Source organism: Rhinolophus sinicus, chromosome 15, assembly GCF_057876585.1.
Source record: "Rhinolophus sinicus isolate RSI-liver-muscle chromosome 15, RSI-T2T, whole genome shotgun sequence".
NCBI lineage: Eukaryota > Metazoa > Chordata > Mammalia > Chiroptera > Rhinolophidae > Rhinolophus > Rhinolophus sinicus.
In genome coordinates this window covers 23,492,420-23,515,071 of record NC_142515.1, presented here as the reverse complement: position 1 = coordinate 23,515,071, position 22,652 = coordinate 23,492,420, and the positions used below count along the sequence as shown (strand labels likewise).

Below are 22,652 nucleotides of genomic sequence, written 5' to 3'. Positions count from 1 at the left end.
TAAGATACATTGGACATAATGATAATAGCCAACATTTATTGAGCACTTACTGTGTATCATATCCTCCTGTTCTATGTCTTTTTAATTTATTTGAGCCTCACATCGGTATAAGGTGGTTACTTTTGGAGATGAGAAAACAGGTCCAGAGAGAGAGTTCTGCCTCATCATTCTTCAGGTGTCGTGTAAAACTCTATGTTTTATATATTCTAGAGGTGCATTGCATTGTGACCAAGTGATCCTGAGTGTTAAAATCAATCTTTAGCCAAGTCTGAAATCATACTTGACCGTCATAGAAGGAGCTTCTAGGATACAGGAAGGTTTGAAGTTTATGTGGTTTTAAAACTTTATTTAATTTTTACAACATTGATCAAATTTTAGTGAATTTTGACATTATAGTACAAGAACAATAATTTCTTAGCCATAAGATTGCTCCTGTCCTCACTGTGTTACACATTTGTGATACTAAATAAATGATTACTTGACACTGAGGTACATGGAAGAACAAAATACTTTTAGGCCAGTTCTGTCAGTATAGGGGGCTGCTGGTGGTGGTGTTGCCACCAAGCTATTCAGCTTTTTTTCCCTCTGATAATGACTGATAAAAATTATCTTTAGTTCATGAGATTTTATCAGTATTAACTGAAGTAGTTTGATTTATATAATCCCACATTACTGAAGTTTTTGAACACTGCTTGAAAAAGATGCTTTCTACATATTCTCAGAGTCAGACTTAAGATGGTTGCCTTCACTTATATTTTTATTTCTAATTTGTATATTTTTCATAATCCTCATAATTGTATTATACTCTTAATCAATATACATTTATACTTTAGTTGACTGTCAACAATATAAAAGACATAAGGGGATTTTTCTTTCACTCTAGATAACAAAGAATGCTTATCTTTATCTGATAGTGAATAGATATTAATAATCTAAAGGTTGTCTTATTCATATCACTGCTATTACAGTTATCAGTTCTGATGGTGCTATACATAATCACACATTCATTAATCACACACAAATACGGTCTGGGATTTCAGAAGTGTTGGTAGTGTACACATTTGACTCTTTGGTCTTCCAGAGCCCCATCTTTTGGCTGAATTCTGAGGTCCAATTTAATCCACCCCTAGTTTATTCCATAATTTGTTAATAACCAATCCTCTATTAATAAGGATTTGGATCTTTCCTTTTTTTCTTTTTACAAAATCAATTCCTATCTTATCTGAGTGTTTTATATACCAATAGATATTTGAAATATAAAACATTCAGTCTGCAGGTTGTACAAGGGGTGCAAAAAGAATCATGAAAGTTTTGCAGTTAATCCAGTGCCCTAGAGAGCTTGCAAAAAGGGAGCCTACCTGCAGTACCAATTCACCCTCCTCTTAATTCTAGGTGTTAAAAGCTCTTAATAAGCTGATTTTTCCTAAATTTTGCCAATTTATCCTCCTGGATAAGTCTTCGATTCCTGAATAAAGCAGGAATTTCTCCTCATTACTAGCTGTATATAAATTGTCTGACTTCTCAAGGAAAATGGAATAAAGCTCAGACTGGCAGCTCTGTAGCTCTCTTTTATAACCCTCAAACTTTATATAGTCAGTGTTAAGTCTGCCCCGAATCTTGTCTTTTCCATAGTTACTTGATTTCTCATCGTGCACTATAAGGGACCCCTGTCAGCTTTTACAAGGCATTTAACTTCAGAAAACTGAGTGGGCATGAATGATTTCTTCAGGTAAAAGGAGATATCTGTAAAAGAATGGAGATAGGGGCATTTGTTTATAAATTGAATTTTCCAGATTATGTATTCATCAAGGTATCCAAATAATTGCTTAGCTCTTGAGGTTTTTGTTTATTTTTGTTTTTAGTCTGAGGATTTGGGGACATGGAGGATCTGTCCGTGTGCAGAAGGAAACTTGATTTAGGGAAATTTTAATTTTTTAAAATACTAATTATATAAATAGTAAATTTCTAATGAATGATGAATTTTAAAAGTAAATTAATGAAATCACATTTTTAAACACAATAAGAAATGTTTAAAAACTGGTTAATTCAAATATATGTGGTTATTAAAGTGCTTCTGGATGGATCGCCTAACACAGCTTGTATTAGTTTCCTAGGGCTGCCATAACAAAGTACCAAAACCTGGGTGGCTTAAAACAACAGAAATTTATTATCTCATGGCTCTGGAAGCTAAAAATCCAAACTTAAGGTTATCAGCAGGGCCATGCTCTTTCTAACAAGTCTAAGGGATAATCCTTTGTTACCTCTTCTGGTTTCTGGTGTTTGCCTACAATCCTTGGCATATTTTGACATGTAGATGCATCACTCCAGTCACACAGCATCTTCTTGGGTGTCTTCACAGCATCTTCCCTCTGCATGTCTGTCTCTATGTCCAAATTTCCCTTTTTATAAAGATAGCATTCATTGGATTAGGACCCACACTAATGACCCTATTTTAATTTGATTATGCCCTGTAAAAGACCCTATTTCTAATTAAGGTCACATTATGAGGTTCTGAGAGTTAAGACTTCAACATATTTTGGGAGCCACAATTCAACCCTTAACACAGCTGAAGATTAGAGGGATACATGGGAAAGAATAAACAATTACATACTAATGAGAAAGACTTGGATGAATTATTTAATTGAGAAATTAAAATTTACCTTCAACTAGTTACTGTATATATGTTTTAAGGTGCTATAAATTTAGATATAGAAATGTTGCATTTCTGGAACCAGGTAGTCCTTGGTCTAAGAAAGAGTATATGCACTTTGAGGGAAAGTGCCTTTGGAATCCTTTCCTTGATACAAATGCAGTTTTTTATATTTTGGAGAGTGACACCTTTAATTTTATTTAGGTAGTAAACTTTTTGGAATGAAAATGAACATTTGTCATTAGCTTTAAATTTCTTGGACTGACTAATATTTATCAGTTAATAAATAAATGATAGTATTAACTCTTTTTCTTCATTCCATATGGTAATTAATCTCCGCCTAAACTTACAGAATTTAAACATGTTGTCAGGGTGTTATAGACACTCATTGAATAAACTTTACTAAGATAGGACAATATACTTTTCACTAATCTGGCAAAAATTAAATTTTAGCAGGCTCTAAACAGAATAAATTCCCTGACAAAAGAAAAAGGAACTCTATGGACTCAGATCTGAAAAGCACAAGAGAATCTATAATGCCAAAAGCAAAAGAGTCCTTCCTTGAGAAGCGTCCTGACGGACCACATCAGAGAGAGAAATTTATAAAACATATTGCACTGAAGACACCTGGTGATGTATTGCGCTTGGAAGATATAGCCAAGGAACCGAATGAAGAAGCTGATCGCTCCTCTGCAGGCTTGGCACCTTCAAATTCTGGCCACCATTCTTCCAGGAATAGTGACCATATCCGTGTGGCAAGTACCAAAGAGACTAAGATGCAGAAACCCCACTTAACTTTACCTCAGGAAAAGTCTGCAGTTAAAAAAGCTAGCAACCTTCAGAAAAACAAAACTGCTAGCTCTGTGGCATCAAAGGAGACAAAACTACCTTTACCTTCCCATGTTCCAAATGCTGGTTCCTCTCGGGCACCATTAAATACTAAAAATTGCACTCTTCCAGTTCCTAAAAAAGATAAAGAGCGTTCCTCATCTAAAGAATGTTCTGGGCATTCTACAGAGTCCTCCACACATAAGGAACACAAAGCAAAGACTAATAAGGCTGATGATTCTAATGTATCTTCAGGGAAAATTTCTGGGGGATCTTTGCGTTCAGAATATGGCACTCCTACAAAGTCTCCCCCGGCTGCTTTGGAAGTTGTGCCATGTAGCCCGAGCCCTACAGCACCTTCAGATAAAGCCCCTTCAGATAAAAAGAGTTCAGGAAATTTCAATGCAGGTAGCAATGCACTGAAAAGAAAACTAAGGGGTGATTTTGATAGTGATGAAGAAAGTTTAGGTTACAATTTAGACAGTGATGAGGAAGAAGAAACATTAAAATCACTGGAAGAAATAATGGCTCTGAACTTCAATCAGACTCCTGCATCTACAGGAAAGCCTCCTGCTCTTTCCAAGGGGCTTAGATCTCAATCATCAGACTATACAGTAAGTAGTTCTATAACATTTATCTTTACTTGAAGAGGGAACGGTGGTTTGATTAGTGAAAGAGGGATAGAATATTAACACTTATTTTAAAATTCAGAATGGTACAGCTCATAATTGGTCTGGAACTGGTATATTTCTTGTTTGGTTAGTGGGTTTCCCATATCTTTAGTTTTATTACTGTAAATCAGTGGTCTCCAAACTTTCTTGATCACACACACTTCTATTAGTAAAAAAAATTTTGAGCATGCACCCCAATAATAATGTATACTTATAGATTAATACGTGTACCACTATTCTATGTACTTTATAAAGCATATGCAAAAACAGAATTTAAAGGAAGAAGAAAAAAGTAGTAATTTCCTATAGAAGTTATGTAGAAGTTACTATAGACTAAGTTCTACTGGAGTTTCTATAGAAGTTCCATATAAATAGAAGTTCTATTATTTTCTTCCTGCACCCCAATGGATCACCTTGCACACCCCCTGCTTTGGAGACCACTGCTGTAAATGAAGGTAGAGTGTAGAAATGTTGTTACTTGTGGTGTGCAATTTTATTTATAAAGTGCTTCATTCTATCTTGGGAATAAGCTGAATTAAATTCTAATATGTCTGTAAAATTTGGTGGGGAAGGTGTTAATGTTCCATGGTAACACCTACAGATTAGTAGTTTGATTCCACTAAAATCGAATTTAAAATTAAAGACAGGGTAGCCATGGAGCCCCTGGGTGTTTGCAGTCAGTTCCTAAGGCGAGCAGGGTTTTATAAGGAGTGCCTTTCCTAATAGATGGTAAAATCAAATTGCCTGCAATACGAGATACTAGATTTAAAGCATGATGGTGAAAATTCTCTTTTAAGAGAGGTATCCTCCTGGCCTTGGTTATTGAAATAGAAAATAATTCTTTAGTACTGTAGATAACTTAAAACATCCCAATTTTTCTCAGATCTGTTATAAAGTATTTCTAAATTTTCTTCTTGTTTTAGGAACGTATTCATAGTGGAACTTACACAAATACTCTAGAGCGTCTAGTGAAGGAAAAGGAAGACACACAAAGGTTAGCATCACAACCACCTTGCTTAATTTAACATACTGTTTATTTGTGTGGCTGGCTTTTAATTCACCTTAAAAAGTCTTGAACTGACCGCAGGGTAGGGTGTACCTGTACTCTCTACTCTTGCAGACTCCCGTACTCATTACTACTTTTTAGCATTCTCCAAGCTTTTCATCAAGTTTAATTGTGCATGGGGTTTTATTAAAATCACATATATCTCCCTAAAAAACCCCCAAAACCATGAGACATTAGCATGCATTTTGTGCGAGTACTATTACAAGTTTTGCTGTCAACTGTTTTGGAACTAAGGTATTCTTGTTCATCGGCTGGATCAGAAGCTCTAGGTTTTTATGGTATACTGCTAATAATGTAAATTTATTTCTGCTTACTGCAAGTATATAACTGATAGCTGAAATTCTTGATCAAAGCACTAGTAGAATTTGTACTTTTTTGTTATAAAATATATATAACAAAATTTACAATTTTAATCATTTTTAAATGTACAGTTCACTGGCATTAAGTACCTTTACGGTGTTGTGCAGCCATCACCACCATCCATCTTCAGAACGTTTTTGTTTTTTGTTTTTCATCTTCCCTAACCAGAATTCCATACCCATTAAACAATAACTCCTCCTTCTCCCATCCCATTCCCCTGGCACAACTACCTTTCTGCTTTCTGTCTATGAAATTGACTGTTCTACATACTTCATATAAATGGGATTGTAAGCATTTGTCGTTTTATGATGGGCTTATTTCACTTAGCATGTTTTCAGGGTTCATACATGTTGTGGCATGTGTCAGCATTTCCTGCCTTTTCAAGGCTGAATAATGTTCCATTGTATGTATATGCCACATGTTGTTCATCCATCGATGGACACTTGGGTTGCTTCTATTTTTTGACTATTGTAAATATTGCTGCTGTGAACATGGGTGTACCAGTATCTCTTCAAGTACCCACTTTCAGTTATTTTGGGTATATACCCAGAAGTGGAATTGCTGGATCATATGGTAATTCTTTGCATAATTTTTTGAGGAACTGCCATACTGTTTTCGTAGTGGCTGCACCATTTTACATTTCCACCAGCAGTGCACAAGGGTTCCAGTTTCTCCACATCCTTATCAAGCCTTGGTATTCTTCAGTTTTTTTATTAATAGCCATCCTAACAAGTATGAAGTGCTGTCTCATTATGATTTTGATTTGCATTTCCCCAGTGATTAATGATGTTAAGCATCTTTTCATGTCCTTATTGGTATTTGTATAGCTTCTTTGGGGAAACGTCTATTCAGATCCTTTTCTCATTTTTTAATTGAGTTGTTTGGGTTTTTTGTCATTTGCATAGGTAGAATTTTTTTAAATGTTTGTATGCTTGTCTAGGCCAAGTTTTGAAACCAGCATAACCAAACATGTCACTTCCATATCAAGCTACTCTTTTGAGGAAGATGTTTAGAATTATGACTGACACCCTCCTACATGCACACACAGAGAAATCAAAAAGTTTGAGGATCATAATGACCCTAATGAAATGTATGTGACTAGTTGCAAACTGCTTTTGCTAATGAGAGGGGGAAAATACATTCCTTACTAGTTCAAGGAATATCCTTGAAACTAGCCCAGAGAACTTCACTAAAAGCTCAGCTGGCTTGAAGTCGTTATATATGTGTCTCCAACTTGATAATTAAGTAGCTAGCAGCTATAGGAATTACAGATACTTAGTAGGTCAGAAGTGTTCTCTCTGAATGTAATTAGAAAAATTGTTTCTATTGTAAAATTCTTTAAGCGTTTCATGAATTCATGTAATTTATGATGTCAGATCTGAAGTTGCTTATTTAAAATTGAACATTGCACAGACCAAAGGCAGGTGGTAGTTTGCTCTGATGATTGACTCTTTCCTGTACTGATAGAGCAGTACATTTACTGGTCATTTATTGTTGTATTATACTCATCTATTATGGGGCTGGAGCTGGGTGGAAATAAGGATCTTGGTTAAAATAACTTAACCTTGGTAAATCAGTATAAACAAGGACTTTAGAACTGGACTCTCTGGCTTTGAATCCCTGCTCCTCGCATTGTGAGCTTGAGCAAATAGGCTTTTCTAATGTCTGTTTCCTCATGTATAAAATGGGTAATTATAAACTACCACGTGGGGTTATTATGAGGGTTAAAAGTGTTCATACTTAAAGCTCTTAGTACAGTGCCTGTCACATAGTAAGTGCTCACTTAGTAAGGGTCATGTGTTGTAATGATAATGACTACTGCTGCCAGAAAGCCTAGTTAACATTATCAGGTTGTTGTCTCCTGGAAGTCAAATGAGCATTAAAGATAAGAGGGAATAATCAAATTAGTGATGTTTATTCTTTGCCATTTTTCCTTCCCCTTTCTCTAAGTGATTTGGACATCATTCTTGAAGTCCTAGCTGTAAAGAAATGTTCAAGTCTTTTATGTGATGCAACACTGTTCTAATACCATACCATTAGCTGGGTAAAAGCCTAATACCTAAAATAGGTTTTCTGTGTTTGGTGAAAATAGTGTATACTCTATCGTACATCGTGATGTGTTTGCGAGACATGATTTGATCTATAGTGTATATAAAGTTTGTCTTATGACAGGTACTTAATAAAAGTATTCCTTGGTGCTGCTGTTAGACATAAACCAAAGGTTTTGTATTTTGTGCCACGTTGATGATATATTTTTAGGGCAAACCATAGATTATAACATTCTTTCAATTCTCAGGCTAGATGAACTGCAGAAGCAACTACAGGAAGACATAAGGCAGGGCCGAGGCATTAAATCCCCAATCAGAATTGGAGACCAAGACAGCACAGATGATGAGGATGGCCTCTTAGAAGAGCACAGGTACACTATTTTTCATAGTGTATACCCTATTAAGTTTATACATTTTAAAATTTGTTTTTGTAAAATAAATGGGCCATTGATGGTTATTTACTTAGTAGATAATCTATGATGGGTTTCTAATCCATCTGTGATGGATTTGAAAGGCAAATGTTAAGGCCAATTTTACATCGTTTATCTTTTCTCCTGGTTATTGTTTCTCTTCACACAGACACATTTAGTGGCTTTGGACTGACAACTAGTAAAAAGTGGGAGAAGAAAAACACATGTTGTCTTGCTAGTCTTCTAATCTGGGATTAACATTGGATCTAAGAAAAGTTTGCTTTGCACCCAACTTTGAAATACAAAATTATATGCCATATAACTGTTTGGTAGTCAGTAACTTTTTTTTTTTTTTAATTTCAGGGAATTTCTAAAGAGATTTTCAATTACAGTTGATGCTATTCCTGATCATCATCCAGGTGAAGAAATATTTAACTTCTTCAATTCTGGAAAAATTTTCAATCAGTATACCTTGGATTTAAGAGACTCTGGGTTTATTGGACAAAGTGCTGTAGAAAAGCTTATTCTTAAGTAAGTAGAAAAATAGACATTTTGCTTTTTCATATATAAAAATTACTCTAAGATTCTGACTGATGTAATCTAAAAGGTTAATTTCTATTATGAACTATCCAATTTCGTAATCCTCTTACTATTGTCCTTTTTGTTTTATTATTTAATTATAGGAAGCAGTGTAAGATAAGTCGTTGGGCACATCACATGCCTTTATTAGTTAGGATTAAGATCAGTATATAATAACAGTGACAGAATAACAGAAGCTTAAATAAGAGGTATGTTTGTTTCTTACGTGAAAGAGTTCAGAGGTAGGAAGTGCAGATTATATTCATCATATAATCTTCATCATCGTCTTGAGCACTTAGTTGCTTCAGGTGCTACTGGAGCTCCTCCAGCCTTTACATTCAAATTCCCAGAAATCCCACGCAACATCTCTACTTATGGTTCATTACATAGAACTTAGCATGGCCATACCAGCTGCGAGGAAGGCTCAGAGTGATTTTTAGTTCAGGCAGCCAGTGTGCCCAGCTAAAAATCAGGGTTTAGTTACCAAGAGGAAACATAAGGATAGATGTTGGGAAAGGCAACTAGCAGTCACGACCACAATACTTTTCTCTCAAATTAATACAAAACTAATTTATTTTCGTACATGGTCTCTCAGATCCAAAGAAATCACATCAATTCTGGTGCTGAATTTTATGGAAGTACAAACCCAAGCTGGCAAAAGCAGATGATGTCCTGAGACTTGATAGGCTCCTTTTCAACACTGCCAACTAATGTAGATTTGTCCACCAGATAAATCTAGAACAAACCAACAGATTGGATCAGCTTCAGGCCATCAGTTGAATTTCTTTTATGAGTAACCCATCCATCCCACCTCCATGAACTTAAGGATGGTTTGCTTGTTCATTTCCCTGATTATGTCATATGTGAAGGTGGTAGAAGTTTCTTGCCATGAAAGTAACAGTCATATTGATTCTACTGTATTTTTTCAGATCGGGAAAAACAGATCAGATTTTTTTGACAACACAAGGCTTCCTTACCTCTGCTTATCACTATGTCCAGTGTCCGGTACCTGTGTTAAAGTGGCTGTTTCGGGTAAGAGAAATATTTGGGGGTATAATTGCCTCTTACTGTATCTCCCAGTTAAAAACAAGCTTTTAGATATAATCTTACTTGCACATTACTAGAGGAAAAAAACTAATGTAGCACATCAAACCCATGATTTCAGTGGTTTAGAATAGGCAAAAGGGTCAATGTAAGGAGATTATAAAGAAAATGCTAATGCAGGTCATGTGCAGGATAATGTTAGTTGTAGCTAACATGTCATTAATGTTAGTTGTACCTGAGACATTTCATCACATTGGTAAATCACTATTATAGCTTCAGAGGAGGTCTTCTAATGCTTACATACCTGAGGGGTTTTTTTTACCCTTTTTCCCCCCAGCCTGCATACATTTCTAGGATTTGACTTAGATACTAATATTTCCTCTCACTCACATATTTTTTCGTATGCAAATCCAACTGAGTGTTTCTCTTCCCCATTCATATTTAATTCTTAAGTCCACTTAAATAATTGTCTTAATTTTTATACTATCTATGTGGTAACTTTATAAATATGAGTGGTATCAGAGAACTATTACTATAATTCTCATATGTGAAGTGAGAAATGAGACAAACATGGAGTTTCTATTTTGGGCTTTAAAATATTATTTCAAAGAACCTCATATTTGGCAAGAACTGGGTATTCCAGTGCAGCCTTTCATTCATTTTTTTCACACAAGTGGCATTTTTGAGTGCCAGTTGTGCCAGACCCTGGAGAGAACAGCAATAAAAAAAAATCAGTGTTTCTGATCTCATGAAATCCACGTTGTAGTAAAGAGGAAACAGATAATAAATGTGTGTATGGACATTTATAGGTTTATTATGTAAGGTGGTAAGTGCTATGAATAAATAGTAGGCTAAGGTGGATATAAAAAATATCAGGGTGGGAAAGTTTGCTCTTTCTCTCTCTATATGTGTATATATATATATGTGTGTATGTATGTATGTATATACATGTATATATATACACATATATATATACATATATAGAAACATACATATATATATGTATATATATATTTGATATACAGTTGATGAATGCCTTACTGATAAGTGTGGTCTGAGTAGAGACCTGAAGTGATGGAATGAGCTGTGCCACTATGTGAGAGAGAAGCATTCTAGGCAAAGAGAATAACAGGTGATGCAGACTATGGGGCAGGAGCATTTGCTCCCAGTGGTTAGGAGCTAGCTACTTAGACCCCAGTCGTTTTTTTTAGCAGTCCTAATTAAATAAAAAGTTGCCTGCCTACAGTTTTTATCTAGTGGTACTAATTATCTTTTCTATAGCTTCCCAGAATATGCCTCATCTGTCTTAACTGTGCTGTTATTTTTAGACAACTATCATGGCCGTTATCTCTTCCCACACTAAACATTCTACAGCCACTAAATTTCCAGTCCCTTTACTGATCATCTTTCTGAAGACCTTTAGTTTGTCAGTGTCACTCCTAAAGTATTTGTCCCTTCCCCCCATATATGGACATATGTCCCACATAGGTCTTTTTTACCAGACATTTCCAGTGAGACTTTTACCCATTTCCCACATAGTTCTGTTTATTACAATTCAAAACTTCATTTGCTTTCACACCAGAGCTTCAGTATTCTCTAATTATGTAATACATCTTTTCTTAAATTTGCAAGTAAGATTTTGCGTTCATCCATATTAATTTTGATCTTGATGTGGGCCCATCATTAAGCCTTTAAAATCCTAATGATGACATACAAGCCTGTCTTTGTGTAAGCAGTTTTTTTACACTCTCTTTATTTATTCTTTGAAAACCAAACTAATAATCATTCGTTAAGCAATTTTTCTGTGTTAAAGCACTCATTTCTCCTTTCCAATTCCAAGTACACTTTTCATAATGGAAAGACTTACCAACTTACAAGTGTTTTTTAACAAAGTATGTCAGAATTCACTTTAATGCTATAGTCCAATCTAATATTTTGTGAATTTAATTGTTATAATGTAAGTAAAATGTTTGCATCTTCATGATCTGATCATGAGTATCTAAATGTAGTAGACCAGAAAGATACTTTACTATTTTTTTTTACTATTTTCAGAGGGAATTCACATTTGATTGTGAGATGTTCAAGTAAAATAGAAAGGAAATTAAAATAAAAAAGAAGGATGAACTCCCAATTTCCAGAGGCTGTTAAATTTTAATGTGTTCTAGATTGTTCTCTGTGTGTACATAGATTGCAGTATAACAACATAAACAAAATATGTGCTGTTTTATAGCTTGTTATTTCAGATAACAATAAATTATCAAATGTTTTTAGCTCAGTGTAGATATGTTATCCTTTTTAATGGCTTTATAGTATTCCTTTGTAGTGCTGTACCATGATTTATTTAACCCAGTCTTAATAGATAGACATTAGATTGTTGTATACACTTCTTCACTCACTTAACTCACTTTACTCACTTTACTCAAGTACTGTGTTGCTCCTCTTAGAATTCATCACCCTGGCAACAAGATTGTTATCTGAAACTTGTCCTGTCCCACATGTCTTTGAATGGTGCTGCCTCCTAGTGGCAGAGCATAAAACACAAACATCATAGCAAAGACATTTACATAGGATAATTTTGAAATGACACAAGCTGTATGTATGCCTGACTGAAGCCACAGTCTGGGTTATTTCCTCTGATATTTTAGATTTAAATTTATTATAATCATAATCCATGGCTCCAAAGCAAAAGAGAAAGAGAAATACAGTATATTTCTCTATATATAACCACTTTAAAATTACTTTCAATATGGTTTTTTAAAAACATTTTTAAACTTGAATTTTTGTTCTCAAAGAATTGTCTTGTAAAATTATATTAATTATATGCTTCTGCATATAAATTGGTATGTAAACAGGCTGACTAGATCGAAGTATAAGGACAATAACTTTGCATAAGTATTACCAACTTAGTTTTTAAATTTTCCCAAATTACACTCACCCTTTCCTAGTACTACCTCTTTCCTAGTACTCTTGTGAGCGCTGGGTATTATCAAGTCTCCGTCTTAAAGTCAGTTAATGGTATCTTGTCATTTTTCTTTGTATTTCTTTGATTACTGGTGATACTGAACATCTTTTAAAAAGTATGTTGGTATATTAATTTGCATATTATATCTTTTCAGATATTTTTACTAGTTTATGGTTTGATTTTTGCCTGTGATCAAGCTGGCACCCTTTTCCTTTATGGTTTTGGGGTTTCGTGGCATAATATGAACTAGAAAGGGTTTTTTTAATAGTTTCAAATGTTACATTTGTCTAATTATAAATGAAAGTTGTGAAAACAAGCAGCATGTTAAAATGAAAAAGGCCCTGATTTCGGAATCAGACCTGGATTTAAACTCTTAACTCCTCATACATTACGTTGGGTAGGTTATTTTAATCTCTCTGAGCCTCTTTGCTCAAGTATGTGTTGTATGACCACTTTATATAAGGTTATAAAATTAAATGAAATGCTCATAAAATACCTTTATATGTGCCTGTCAAATAGTAAATGCTCATGTTCTTTCTTCTCCCTTAATATTCTATCATTTATCTACTTATTACAGATGATGTCAGTTCATACAGACTGTATTGTGTCCATGCAGATTTTAAGTACACTGATGGAAATAACAATTAGAAATGGTGAGTATATAAATTCACTGTGATTAACGTTGTGAATTATTGGTTGCTGTGTACATGGGCTCTTTCATATTGCTAAAAGTTAGGATATTTGGGAATATAGAATAAAAAATTATTTTTGTAATCTAAAATCTTTAATGATGAAATGAAACTCCAATCAAAAATCAGTATCTGCATTATTCTAGTTGCATTGAGATAAAGGGTATAAGATCTTGCAAATGATAGTCCTCACCTGATATTTACCAAGTCTTGGCTTACTGTGCTGGGTAAATAGAAATGGTTTATTTATTTAGTCAGTTAACTTAATTGCCTCTTGGTGAGCAACAGTATTGTACTGATTACACACTGAGGAGATTGAAAGTATCCATTGCAAAAATGTGACAGTTGCTTTCTCACCTTTGAGATCCCTTGCAATGAAATAAGCATAATGATTTACCTGTCTCACTTGTTTTGAAGATTGGGACAAATAGGCACTGAAGATGTTAAAATCTTCCTGTGTTAATGATAGTTAATATTTTACCACTGTTATTTCCAGTCTTCAAAATGTAATACTTCCTTTTGAGTTATGCCCTTTCATCCATCACTCTCATATATTTTGTTCATAAATGTCATTTCCTTCATATTTATTTGAAAATTTGTAATGACTATATGATCACTCTCAGTATATTGTTAACATATCATAAGCTGTCATTTCTGTAAAATCACTGTAATTTCTATAAAATCACATGCAGACTATCACCTTACAACTGTGGGTTTGTGAACGCAGGATTTGGGATAAAGTGCTGTCTTCTGTTAACTAGATACCTTCAGTGATTCACCAGCTTGGCCCTGGATCCCATCATTGTCTGATATAGCAGCTGTGTTTTTCAATATGGGAATTGATTTTAGATTTTTGTTTCCTCTGGAGACTCTTCAGCCAGACTTCAATGAAGACAATCTAATGTAAGTTTTCTTTTCACAACTAATGCCAAAACATTCTTTTAAACAATATATAAGAACAGTTAATATACATTTGATAAGTTGAATATCCATTTTTTATTTTTTTTAAATCTCTCAAAGTTGAAATGGATCTGGAATTAGATACATTCTTATCATTTGTCTTAAGCTAAAAGCCATCATCATACTTAATGGGGAAAAAAATAAAAACTTTTTTTTAAAATTCAAAAATGCGGTAATATTTGACCTGTTTTCTGTTTTGCTCTGCCTTTGTTCTAACCAAATTGCTCTGCTTGCTGTTCCTTCATATTAGCCATTGTTGCATTAGCTCTTCCTCACGCTAATCCCTTACCTGCAAAATATCACCTGTCTCACTTGTTGAAGCTCTGTTAATAAGAGCAAAAGACAGTCCATCTTTAGGGAACAGATCATGGTACATTAATAATAATGATCACAAGTACTAACACATATGCTTACTATGTGCCAGGCATGGTTCTAAGAGCTTAGTGTATAGTCTTCATTTAGTGGTCACTACAACTATTAGATAGTATTTTCATTCCCATTTTACCAGTGAGTCAGTCACGGAACGGTACTAAGTAACTTGCCCGAGGTTGTATTGCTAGGAAGGGACATAGGACTACCAAGCAGATATTTAAAAAATAAGAAAGTTCTTCACATATGGAAGTATCTCCAAGATACATATTAAGTGAAGAAAGAGATGTACACAATATAGTATATAGTGTGCTACCATTTGTAATATGTGGAGGGGGCAAATATTCATATATATTTGTATATACATAAAATGCCTGTGGAAGGAAAGATTAAAACTAGTAGTGATGGAGGGGAAATGACAGGCTGAAGGTCTGGACTGGGAGGACAGTTCTTTACAACATACAGTTCAGTGCCTTGTACCTCTTGACTTTTTAACTATATGAAGGTATTTATTCAAGAAATTAAACAAAATATCATCTCTTTTGAAGGCCAAGTTCATGTGTCCTTTTCCATGAACTTTCACTGATTACCTCAACTAAAATTGGGGTACTTAGAATTGTTTATATTGCTGTGGCAGTTTCTTTATGCCATGCCTATGAGGCCTTTAAATATTATGAGTTCTTTGTAGTCAGAGCCACCTTCTATGTAGCTTTCTGACACCAAGAGGATAGTACCTTATGAAAAGAAGCTGCTCAAGGAAAAACTAATGCATAGGGATAGAAATCAGATTAGTGTTTACTTGGAGTGGGAGATAGCGGATTGGCTTGAATCTAGCATGAAGGGAGTTTTGAGAGTAATGGAAATGTTCTGTTTCTTGATTTGGATGGTGGTTACACTAGTATATACATTTATCGAACTTAAAATGGGCATATTTCTTTTATTGTATGTAAATTATACCTCAATAAAACTTTTTGTTGTTCAGTATTTCTTAAAATAATTATATTGTATCTAATTTCATGTTGCTTTATTCACCTTTCTATAGTTCTGAAACACAGATGACATTGGGGGGGAAAGGAAGTGAAGATTCCTGTTCTAAGCCAATTTTTTCAACTATTCCTGAAACCAACATTTTAAATGTGGTTAAGGTAGGAAAAAATTATTTTGTATGTCTTTAGCACAGAGCTGGAACCATTTAGTTTTGTGGTTAATGGTTTCAAAACAAAATCACTAGTGTTTAACCAGGTGATTTCCAGTCTCTGCAATTTCTGGAAATCACCTGGTTAAAGGTTGTTTTTGCTGGTTTTATTTTTGTTTTAATATTAGGAGTGAAAGGGATCTCTAGGCTAGAATTAAAAGTTTAAAATAGTTCTAGGAATACCTTTACCAAGAAGCCTTTTGAAACTAATATTTTTTATTTATTTATTTTTTATTATTTTTTTTTAATTAAAGTTTATTGGGGTGAGAATTGTTAGTAAAGTTACAGAGATTTCAGGTGTACAATTCTATATTACATCATCTATAAATGAAACTGATATTTTTTAAATCAATAATTTTTTAGAATTACGATGTGCAAAGAAAAAATATTACAATGTACCTAGTGATCAAGAATTAATAACAATTTTAAAACATTTTTAGTGGCTGAATCAAATCAATGATATTAAACCATTAAGAAGAAAATCTTGAAATTGAAATATACAGAAGAAAATACTTATCATCTAATTCAACTACTGACAGTATTTCTGGCTTTCTTTTTTCTAGACAGCTGATGTTTTATTTTCTACACAATTCTCTTGCATTTTTTGTTATAAAGTTTTTATTTTAAATTCTTCAAGTAAACTATATCTCAGTTTGTTTTGTCTGTATTTGTTTCAAAGTTTCTAGGCTTATGTACATCTATACATCCGGAAGGTTACCAGGATCAGGAAATAATGTTGCTGATTTTAATGTTGTTTAAAATGAGTTTGGAAAAACAGCTGAAGCAAATTCCTCTAGTAGACTTTCAAAGCCTCCTGATAAACCTGATGAAAAACATCAGAGATTGGAACACAAAGGTAACATTATTAAAAAGTTTAGTATTGTTTTTTTTTGTATAACATCACAATTTGATTTTCATAGGGCATGCAGAACAGTGTCAAAGCTCAGTTAAGATCTTCATCAGATAAAAAATAAACTGACAAAGAAGATAGTCTTTGCTGAGACTATATTATTTAAATTCACAATAACTGAATTTTCCCTAAAACTATTCATTCCCCCACAAAATGTGCTTATTGGGGATTTACTGTGGGCCAAGCATGTAGGTTCTAGAGATACAGCTGTGAAAAAGACAAAGCCCTTGCCCTCATGGCAGTTTTATTCTAGTCAGAGGGTTAGATAATAAAGTATATGTAGATTATAATATTATGTCAAGTTGTAAAACGGCTACAAATAAAAATACAGCAAGACATGGATAGAGTAGCCAGGCAGGGATGCTCTGCTATTTCAGATGAGGCAGTCAGGGAAGGCCTTTTTAAAGTGACCTTTGAGCAGAGACCTAAAAGAAATGATGGGGCCAGCCTGGTGGCTCATGTGATTGGACCGCTGTGCTCCTATTGCCGATGTCGCCAGTTCGATTCCCACATGGGCCAGTGAGCTGCACCCTCTGCAGCTGAGATTGTGAACAACAGCTCTCCCTGGAGCTGGGCTAACGTGAGCACCCGGAGGTTGGCGTGAGCTGCTATGGACTGCTGCGGTCTGCTGTGTGCTGCCACGGGCTGTGCTGCCATGGGCTACCATGTGCTGCCAGGAGAGACCGATAGCCAACGTGAGTGGCCAGCAGCCAGCGTGAGCAGCTGTGGGCTCCTGTGTGATGCCGTGGGCTACCATGTGCTACCATGAGTGGCCGGTGGCCGGTGTGAGCAGCCGACTGACAACTGGCGACCGACTGCCTCTGCCGGGGGAGCACAAGGCTCATAATACCAGCAGGGGCCAGGGAGCTGTGTCCTACACAACTAGACTGAAACAAAAGCTTGCAATGCAGTGGGGAGGCAGAAGAAGTGGGGGAAAAAAGAAATGATGGAGCGAGTCATACATACAATAAGAATTTGAGTTGAACTTCTGCAGCCATATTGAAGCTAAACATGTACAATTTTTGTTAGATTATTTTAAATTATATTTTTCAACCTTTTTTGGTGGAAAATTTCAAACGAGCAAAAGTAGAGGGAAGAGTGTAACGAACTCCTGAAGACCCATCACCCAGCTTCAGTAATTATCAAGACATACTCAATCTTGTCTCATCTGTTACTCTCATCCCATACTTCTTTCCCTACTTGGGGTATTTTGACTTTAAATACTGGAATAATTGAGGATCCTTAAAAGGCAAGAAATCCCGGGTCAGGAAGATACATGATCTTGTATAACTCATTATACACCTTTGGAAACTGGTATTTGTATTTAGGTCACTTTATTCTTCCAAGAAGGACTGTTTAAATACACATAGACATGATATAACACAAAACATGAAAACCAAGTGAAATTCTGATAAATGTATCTGTTCCTATCTGTTACAGAGATTAAGATAAAACTGAATCTGTGTACTGTGTATGTTTTAGCAGGCACTAGACTCCATGCTATTTCTAAAAATGAGCTTTTTGTAATAATGCTTCTGTTATGGCAAGAAGGTGTGGATAGTCTGTTGGATGGTTGAGTCCACTGACCTTTTGAAAACTCGTTCTTTGTTTTCAGGTGTCTGAACTCTGTCTGGCCATAAATGAACTCTCCAGTCATCCCCACAACCTTCTGTGGTTGGTACAGCTGGTCCCTAACTGGACATCACGTGGAAGGTATTAAAAAGTGAGAATTAAACATTAAGAAAAGTATAATGTTTACATTAATGAGATGCTTTTGGGTCCTTTATTTCCTTTCACAATTCTTTGAAAGTTAGATCTTAGTCTTTTATTCCATATTCAGGTGTGGGAAAAGGCATTGACACCCTGATTCTGATAATGAACTCAGATCATTTTATAATATTCTTGACTTTTAATTTTAGCTTACCTGATAAGTTAATGTAGATGGTACATACCATGGAAATGAATTAATTAGCTTTTTTTTTTTTGCTTTAGTAAAAAGAAAGTCCCTCAGTAAAATAGATTTTCTTCAGTCAATCAGTAGGGTCAAGGATAAAGGCTCTTAATGATTTGCCTGAGTCTCAGGCAACTCTAACTTTATGTACAAATAGTTTACATGAAATTTTTGCTATTCTATTAAAGCTTATATGTTCTTGTACAGCCTTCTCTTGAAACATTAGCTATGTTTCCAGTTAGCAGGACTAGAAGAATTCCCTTTGGCTCATTCATTTGCTTCTCAAGCAGTATTGCTTAAAATACATTCTAAATACTTTTAAATTCTAATTCCAGGCAACTGAGACAGTGCCTCAGCCTAGTCATTATTTCAAAGCTTTTGGATGAGAAACATGAAGATATCCCTGATGCCAACAATCTGCAGGTATAAATAACATTTCTCTTTTAATAAATGGAAGAGGTAGTGAGATTTAGGGAAAAATTGATGGATCCTAAGTCAAAAGTCTTGGGTTAGATTTCAACTCTTAGATATAGTACTGTTTGTGTAGTTTTTAGAATGGTACCTAACTAGTGAGACACAGTTTCTTCAACTGTGAAATGGAAATGGTATCACACCTGTTACCGTCTCAATAGGATTGTTGTGGACATTTAGATGAATTAATGTATAAAAACTACTGGGAAAATTATAATGTGCTAAATATGACATCATTTATTAAATTAGTTCACCTGATCAGGGTTAGAAATTTTATCACAAGATTAGAAATTGCAAAACTATTATACACTAATTACATCTTGTACCTGTTTTAATATTAAATAATTTTTAAATTGTAGAGCTTAAATGCGGTTGCCTTTCCGTACTTGTTCAATAGTAAATATATCGTGTATATGTGAGTGTGTATAAACATGTCCTATGGAAGTTCCACTCCAAGAAGTCCTGGGGGCTTTTTATAAACATTATTAGCACTAATGGCGCTACTTGTAGTTGGATTTGAAAACTCAACATAGAACCTGATCTAGATGTGGTGTTCTTGTTTGAATTGAAATTCAGTACAAGGTACTCCAGTAGGGAGTAAAAAATGAATTAGAGACTCTGCCCTTGAAAACATAATCTAGTGTTGAAATAAAGTAAACCAAGCATTGTGGTACAGTGTAGTAAGAGCAGTGATAGAAGTATGCACAGGGTGCATGGGATAGAGAGGTTGAAAGAGAGAACTGGTTTCTGCACTGGTAAAATTGAGGTAGATTTGATTCCAGATATATGGGGACCACTTCTGAGTCACCAGGGTCATTATCAAATAGCTCTCAATCCTTTCAGTGATATTTACAGCCATCAAAAGAGAATTCTTTTCAGAATTCAATGACTTCTACTCACAGGAAAACTCAATTTTGCTGACTTTCAAATAATTTCACAGAGAAAGCACTCTGTTTGACCTCTATTGTAATGCCATTTGGTCTCCTCCTTGAGCTTTTATCCTCAATTACAAATACTAGATCTTTCATTTAAAACCCCTTTTAAGCAATTGAGGACTTTTAAGTAAAGGAGAATGGGTATCACTGGACTATAAAGAAAGCTAAAGGTACAAAATTAGAGAAGGCAAAATGAACAGAGGACACACTGAAAAAAAATAACCTAAGAAAGAACAACTGTATTGCTTAATATTGTTCAATGTCTTCTCTTTATTTTGATAGATATCAGTCCTACATCGCTATCTGGTACAAATGAAGCCTTCTGATTTGTTGAAGAAAATGGTCTTGAAGAAAAGGGCTGAACAACCAAATGGCACCATTGATGACAGTCTTCATTTGGAACTTGAAAAGCAGGTATCCAAGGCTAGATTATCTCAAAACAGTACATATGAGTATAACTGATACCAACTTCCTAAACATAGACTGATACAGCATAAGCATTTCTGAATTTAGAGACTAGATACACAATTATAAAGTGAATAATATTTTTTATTGCTGTCATAAAATTCTTTGATAAACTTGAAAGTTGAGAATTCAAGTAAAAGGATGGTTGTTGGTAATTTAATACTGGGAGTGTTTTTTGTAGCCCTTTACTTAGGCAGTTGTGAGCTAAAAGTGGTGCACTTGAGTTAAAAATCAGAAAGTCTAGGTTAAATTCATGGCTTTTCCCTACTTACTAGGTCAGTTAACTTTAGCTAATCCTGAATCCTTCCTAGGCAGCTTTCCTAATGTGCAAACTGGGATGACATCTATGCTAACTAATTCATGGGTGTTCATTTCATCCTAATAGGCATATTACCTGACCTACATTCTTCTTCATTTAGTTGGTGAAGTTAGTTGTTCTCATTCTTTCTCTTCTGGACAACGAGTAAGTAGTTTTTAGTGGTTTCGTTTTTTGTTTTTAATAAGTATCACTGTTGATGGAATTAATGAGCATTATTTTAATTTTATTACATTTATTGGGGTGACATTGGTTAATAATATTATATAAGTTTCAAGTGTAGAATTCTGTAACACATGATCTGTATATTGCATTGTATGTTCACCACCCAAAGTCAAGTCTCTTTTCATGACTATATATTTGACCCCCTTTATTACCCTCTTCCACCTCCCCCACTCACCTTCCCATCTGGTAACCACCATGCTGTTGTCTGTATCTATGAGTTTTTGTTTGTTTTCTTTGTTCATTTGTTGCTTTCTGTTTTATATCCCACATGTGAGTGACATTATATGTTTCCTATCTTTTTCCATCTTACTTATTTTGCTTAGCATGATGCTCTCAAGACCCCTTCATGTTGTCGCAAATGGAAGTATTTCATCTTTTCTTATGGCTGAGTAGTATTCCATTGTATATGTGTACCACGTCTTTATCCAATCCATCAAGGGACTCTTAGGTTGTTTCCATGTCTTGGCCACCGTGAATAATGCTGCAGTGAACATAGGGGTACATACATCTTTACAAATAAATGTTTTCAAATTTTTCAGGTAGATACCCAGAAGAGGGGTTGCTGGATCAGTGGAGTTGCTGATAGCTCTATTTTTAATGTTTTGAGGAAACTCCATACTGTTTTCCATAGTGGCTGTACCAATTTATGAACATTATTTATATAGGAGAAAACTTTATAAAAGTTAACTTTGGATTTCGCTATACAGTATTCCCTCCTTGACCACAGGGAATACGTTCCAAGACCTGAAATGGATGCCTGAAACTGGATAGTACCAAACCCCATATATACTGTGTTTTTTCCTATACATACATACCATTTCACTTAAAGAAAGCACTTTATGGCTTCTCTTTGGTACACCCAAATTGCCAAAATCACTGCTCTTACGATTTGGGGCCATTATTAAGTAAAATAAGCGTAACTTGAACACAAACACTGTGATACCACAACAGTCAATCTGAAAACAGACGGCTACTAAAGTGACTAATGGGCGGGTAACGTACACAGCATAGATTTGCTGGACAAAGAGATGATTTACGTCCTGGATGGGACAGAGCAGGATGGCATGAGATTTTATCACGCTACTCAGAGTGGTGCAAAATTTAAAACTTAGGAATTACTTATTTCTGGAAATTTCCATTTAATATTTTCGGACCATAGTTGATTGCAGGTAACTGAAACCATGAAAAAGCAAAACTGTGGATAAGGGGGGGACTACTGTAGAAATTCCAGTGTACACTGGAAAGTAAGAGGGAAGTAATAATAACTTTGCAACCCCATCACTGAAAAGAATTATTTGTCTGCAAATATTCTGTTTATTGGAGTGGAACTTAACCATCATAAATAACTTGTCAACAGTGTAATACATTAATAAGATATCAAAGTCACAAAATACGAAATGGGCCAGCTGGTTCGTTCCCATCTCTTCTCCACATTTTTTCTTCTTTAGAAATATTTGCCTTAAAAATTAAGTTGATGGTAAATCAGGTACTTTGGATATGCGTTTCTAAATTACCTCTTCATGTTAAGATTTTCGTTTTGAATTATTC

The 22,652-nt window shown here is 34.8% G+C and overlaps 1 protein-coding gene across 4 annotated transcripts in view; it reads left to right on the top strand.

Annotated features, from left to right (window-relative positions):
• The window catches only part of SLF2 (SMC5/6 complex localization factor 2), a 48,571-nt gene that overhangs the window by 16,960 nt on the left and 8,959 nt on the right, over positions 1-22,652 (top strand). For 2 of the 4 annotated variants that reach the window (XM_019724921.3, XM_088791886.1), the window contains exons 5-17: positions 3,104-4,092; positions 5,073-5,143; positions 7,872-7,994; positions 8,397-8,564; positions 9,542-9,644; positions 13,196-13,271; positions 14,069-14,210; positions 15,679-15,781; positions 16,511-16,687; positions 18,357-18,454; positions 19,028-19,115; positions 20,381-20,512; positions 20,949-21,026. In XM_019724921.3, the coding sequence (XP_019580480.3) occupies positions 3,104-4,092; positions 5,073-5,143; positions 7,872-7,994; positions 8,397-8,564; positions 9,542-9,644; positions 13,196-13,271; positions 14,069-14,210; positions 15,679-15,781; positions 16,511-16,687; positions 18,357-18,454; positions 19,028-19,115; positions 20,381-20,512; positions 20,949-21,026 (2,348 nt within the window). The other 2 variants (XM_019724923.3, XR_012498457.1) reach the window with 2 other exon arrangements.